The sequence below is a fragment of the Alligator sinensis genome, unplaced genomic scaffold (genome assembly GCF_000455745.1).
Source record: "Alligator sinensis unplaced genomic scaffold, ASM45574v1 scaffold404_1, whole genome shotgun sequence".
Lineage (NCBI taxonomy): Eukaryota > Metazoa > Chordata > Crocodylia > Alligatoridae > Alligator > Alligator sinensis.
In genome coordinates this window covers 4541026-4544276 of record NW_005841839.1, presented here as the reverse complement: position 1 = coordinate 4544276, position 3251 = coordinate 4541026, and the positions used below count along the sequence as shown (strand labels likewise).

At 43.9% G+C, this 3251-nt stretch overlaps 2 protein-coding genes across 8 annotated transcripts in view; one reads left to right on the top strand and one right to left on the bottom strand.

Moving 5' to 3' along the window:
* NME3 (NME/NM23 nucleoside diphosphate kinase 3) overlaps positions 1-3251 on the bottom strand; it is a 19898-nt gene that overhangs the window by 1990 nt on the left and 14657 nt on the right. The window lies entirely within an intron of this gene.
* The window catches only part of MAPK8IP3 (mitogen-activated protein kinase 8 interacting protein 3), a 75229-nt gene that overhangs the window by 64989 nt on the left and 6989 nt on the right, over positions 1-3251 (top strand). For all 7 annotated transcript variants that reach the window (XM_025204076.1, XM_025204068.1, XM_025204045.1 and 4 more), the window contains 4 exons: positions 276-343; positions 1012-1160; positions 1594-1765; positions 1898-2011. In XM_025204076.1, the coding sequence (XP_025059861.1) occupies positions 276-343; positions 1012-1160; positions 1594-1765; positions 1898-2011 (503 nt within the window). The remainder of the gene's footprint in view (positions 1-275; positions 344-1011; positions 1161-1593; positions 1766-1897; positions 2012-3251) is intronic.

Genomic DNA, 3251 nt, shown 5'->3' with positions numbered 1-3251 from the left:
AACTGCTAAACTCTGTGCTAGTTGAAATCCAGTGCTGCCACCGAAAAAGTAAATAGATATGTGACCCTCAGATACATGCAGAATGGCAGTGGCAAGTGCTGGATGCAGCAAGAAATGTTTGTAGAAGATAAGAGGAACCAAGAGAGGAAGAGAGTCTCTTACCCCTGACATAATAGATCATGACTGCATCCCAGCTTGGTAGAAGCTCCAGGAAGGCCTAGGAATTAGTTATTCCTGCTAGACTTTCAAATATGCTGTCTTCTCACTGGTTTCAGGCATGTGAAAGGACGGGTTCTCGTTGCTCTGGCTGATGGAACACTAGCCATATTCCACCGAGGAGAAGGTAAAACTCAAAGCAGTCAGGAATGAACTAGTCAACTCCAGAGCAGAAGCAAAGTCTGTGCACACAGATTAAGCATATCACTTCTGGGCTTAAGAAGAAAGGGTACCAAATTGCTAGAATGTGAATACTTTCTTAAAATGCACAGCTACTACCAAAATAGTGCCCTTATGCTCATAAGGGCAGTTCTTGCTTCCTTCTAGATTTTCTTGTTACACTGCAGCTCACACTGGGGATCTTGTAGCTGGTTTCCATGAGTGAGTCAAGGTTTTAGAGCTAGAACTTTTCACTGTACTCTCTGGTGGTAATCAGAGTGACAAAGTCCCTGCAACAGACTGAAGTGGAGAGAGTGCTGCTTGTATAGACTCAATTTTTTTAACTTCTGCTAGGGTGAGCTTTGGGTTGAATATGATTATTTAACAACCAAAATGTCCACATCCTAGATGTAATAATGCTCCCTGATGTAGAGGTAATATGTTTGCAGAGTATTTTGATTACACACTTAGCTGGACTATTAGGACTAGAATAGAGGAGATCTTGGTTCTACACCTGACTGGAACTTTCATATACTGGAACAGTTCATTTGAAGTTGGAGGATCATCCAGAAACCAATAGGAAGGGAAGTGATTCTGCTGTGCATGCAGATCACTGATGCCTTTGTTTTTCTCTAGATGGTCAATGGGATCTCAGCAACTATCACCTGATGGACCTGGGTCATACGCACCATTCTATCCGCTGTATGGCTGTTGTGTACGATAGAGTCTGGTGCGGCTATAAGAACAAAGTCCATGTCATCCAGCCCAAGACGATGCAGATTGAGGTGAGGAGCATGTGCATTTGTGTGTGAAAGAGATGGTAACAGTAGAGATTAGCCCAGGCTTTATCAGTTCTTCTATCTGCTTTCTGCAGTAGAGGGAGGGAAACACAATCTTTGTATCCTTATTGTTGACTCCATGGTGGTAGGACAAGAACTGTCAGGAGAAACCATGTTACTGGAGATCTGACAGAGTAGCACTCATTATCTCTTACTCTTTGGAGCTTGAGTACTTAGGTCACATCTGTATCTGGCACTTCCTTTGTGACTAGGAAGGAGGCTGGGAATCCACATGTACTAGGTAGTCTCTCCAGAGTTTGCGCCTCTGATCTAGGAGCTTTGAAAGCAAAGTGCTCCCAACCCAGGATGAGGGAGCATCTGTCTAGGTCACTGCAAACCTGCAATGAATTCATGACGTTCCACACAATTGATATTTCAGAAGTCCTTTGATGCCCACCCACGCCGGGAGAGCCAAGTCCGGCAACTGGCATGGATTGGAGATGGGGTGTGGGTTTCCATCCGCCTAGACTCCACACTGAGACTGTACCATGCCCATACCCATCAACACCTTCAGGATGTGGACATTGAACCTTACGTCAGCAAGATGCTAGGTGAGAAGGCAGCATTTTTTGGTAAATGGTCTATTATACTGACTACTGTTGATTAGGGAGAATTAGTGTTTTTAGGACACTAATCCAGGTAATACCATCCTAATACCACTATTTCACACTCCCAATCCACAGGCACTGGAAAGCTGGGCTTCTCGTTTGTGCGGATCACAGCCCTGCTCATTGCTGGCAACCGCCTCTGGGTAGGGACAGGGAACGGTGTCGTCATTTCTATCCCCTTGACTGAGAGTAAGTGATGCTGATCAGACATTTTCCTGAAATTACTCAATACCAGCGATGCCTTCATTTGCTGAATGAAGTGGAGTAAGTGACTTGGGCAGACTAAATACTTCCCAGGCTGATCTCCATGTACTGGTGCCAAAAATGGAGTATCACAGTTCTGATCAGTGATTCAGAGAAAATAAAGGGGATACAGGTATCTCCAGGTAAAGGAGCAACCTTGAACCTGGGCTGAGACTACCTTGATTATGAAATTAAAACTTTGCTATAAGTTAATTTGACCCATTTAAAGATGTAATAAATATTCATCACTATCCTGTTCAGTGAAGTAGAAGCAGTTTCCTCCTCTGAGGAACTGTGACATCTGCACCATCTCTACATTGTATGCTGTTGATCAGTACTGTGATACACTTGGCAGATGTTGACTCATTCTAGACCTATTGGTGGCATCAGGACTGAAGCATTCTGAAGTGCATACATTGGAAGGGGGCCACAAACATAAGAAGTCAAAAGAAACCCTTCTGTAGACAGTCCATGATACTATAGATATCTGGCCTTCCCACACTGATACCATTGCTGAAGGGCTGAAGAAGAGGAAGGTTCATTGAATCAAATCAAGGAGTCTGTTTTAGTTCAGCAAAACTTAAGGCAAATCATCAGTCAGTCCAGTCTAGTGAGGAGCTTACCAGGTGTGGACAGGCAAGTCCCTAGAGGTGAGAGGGCTAATTGAAGCTTTCAGTAATCCTGTTTTTCACCTGCCACTCAGCATCTAACTTTTCAGTGAGAAAACTCGCTCCTAAATGCACTGGAAGATACAGGAATATGGGGCAATTTATTGTGATGAAAATTGCAATTCTTGCATCCCTGCTGCTGGCAGAACATGACTGTTTTATGAGGAAAAAATCTGTTATGCACTGGAATTGGCCCTTCCTGATACACTTACACATGAATACAGCTTGCACCTTTCATCAGTGCACTACCTTTGACTTTGTGTTCTCGGAGCCATTATCATCTGAGAATCTCACTTCTGAGCCCCTCCCTGTTCTAAGGGTTGCTTTTTCTTGGGGCAGCTCTTATGCCTCTGAGTTCAATTCATCACACACTGCAAGTAAACTCAATTCTCATGTGACATTGCTGGAGAAATGGAGAGTAGCAAGATTTTGCTGTGAACTTAGATTTTTGATCCCCTGAGCTGTCCTCCATCCCTGGTCTTATAATTGAAGGATGAGTAGTGCAAGGGCAGGGTTTT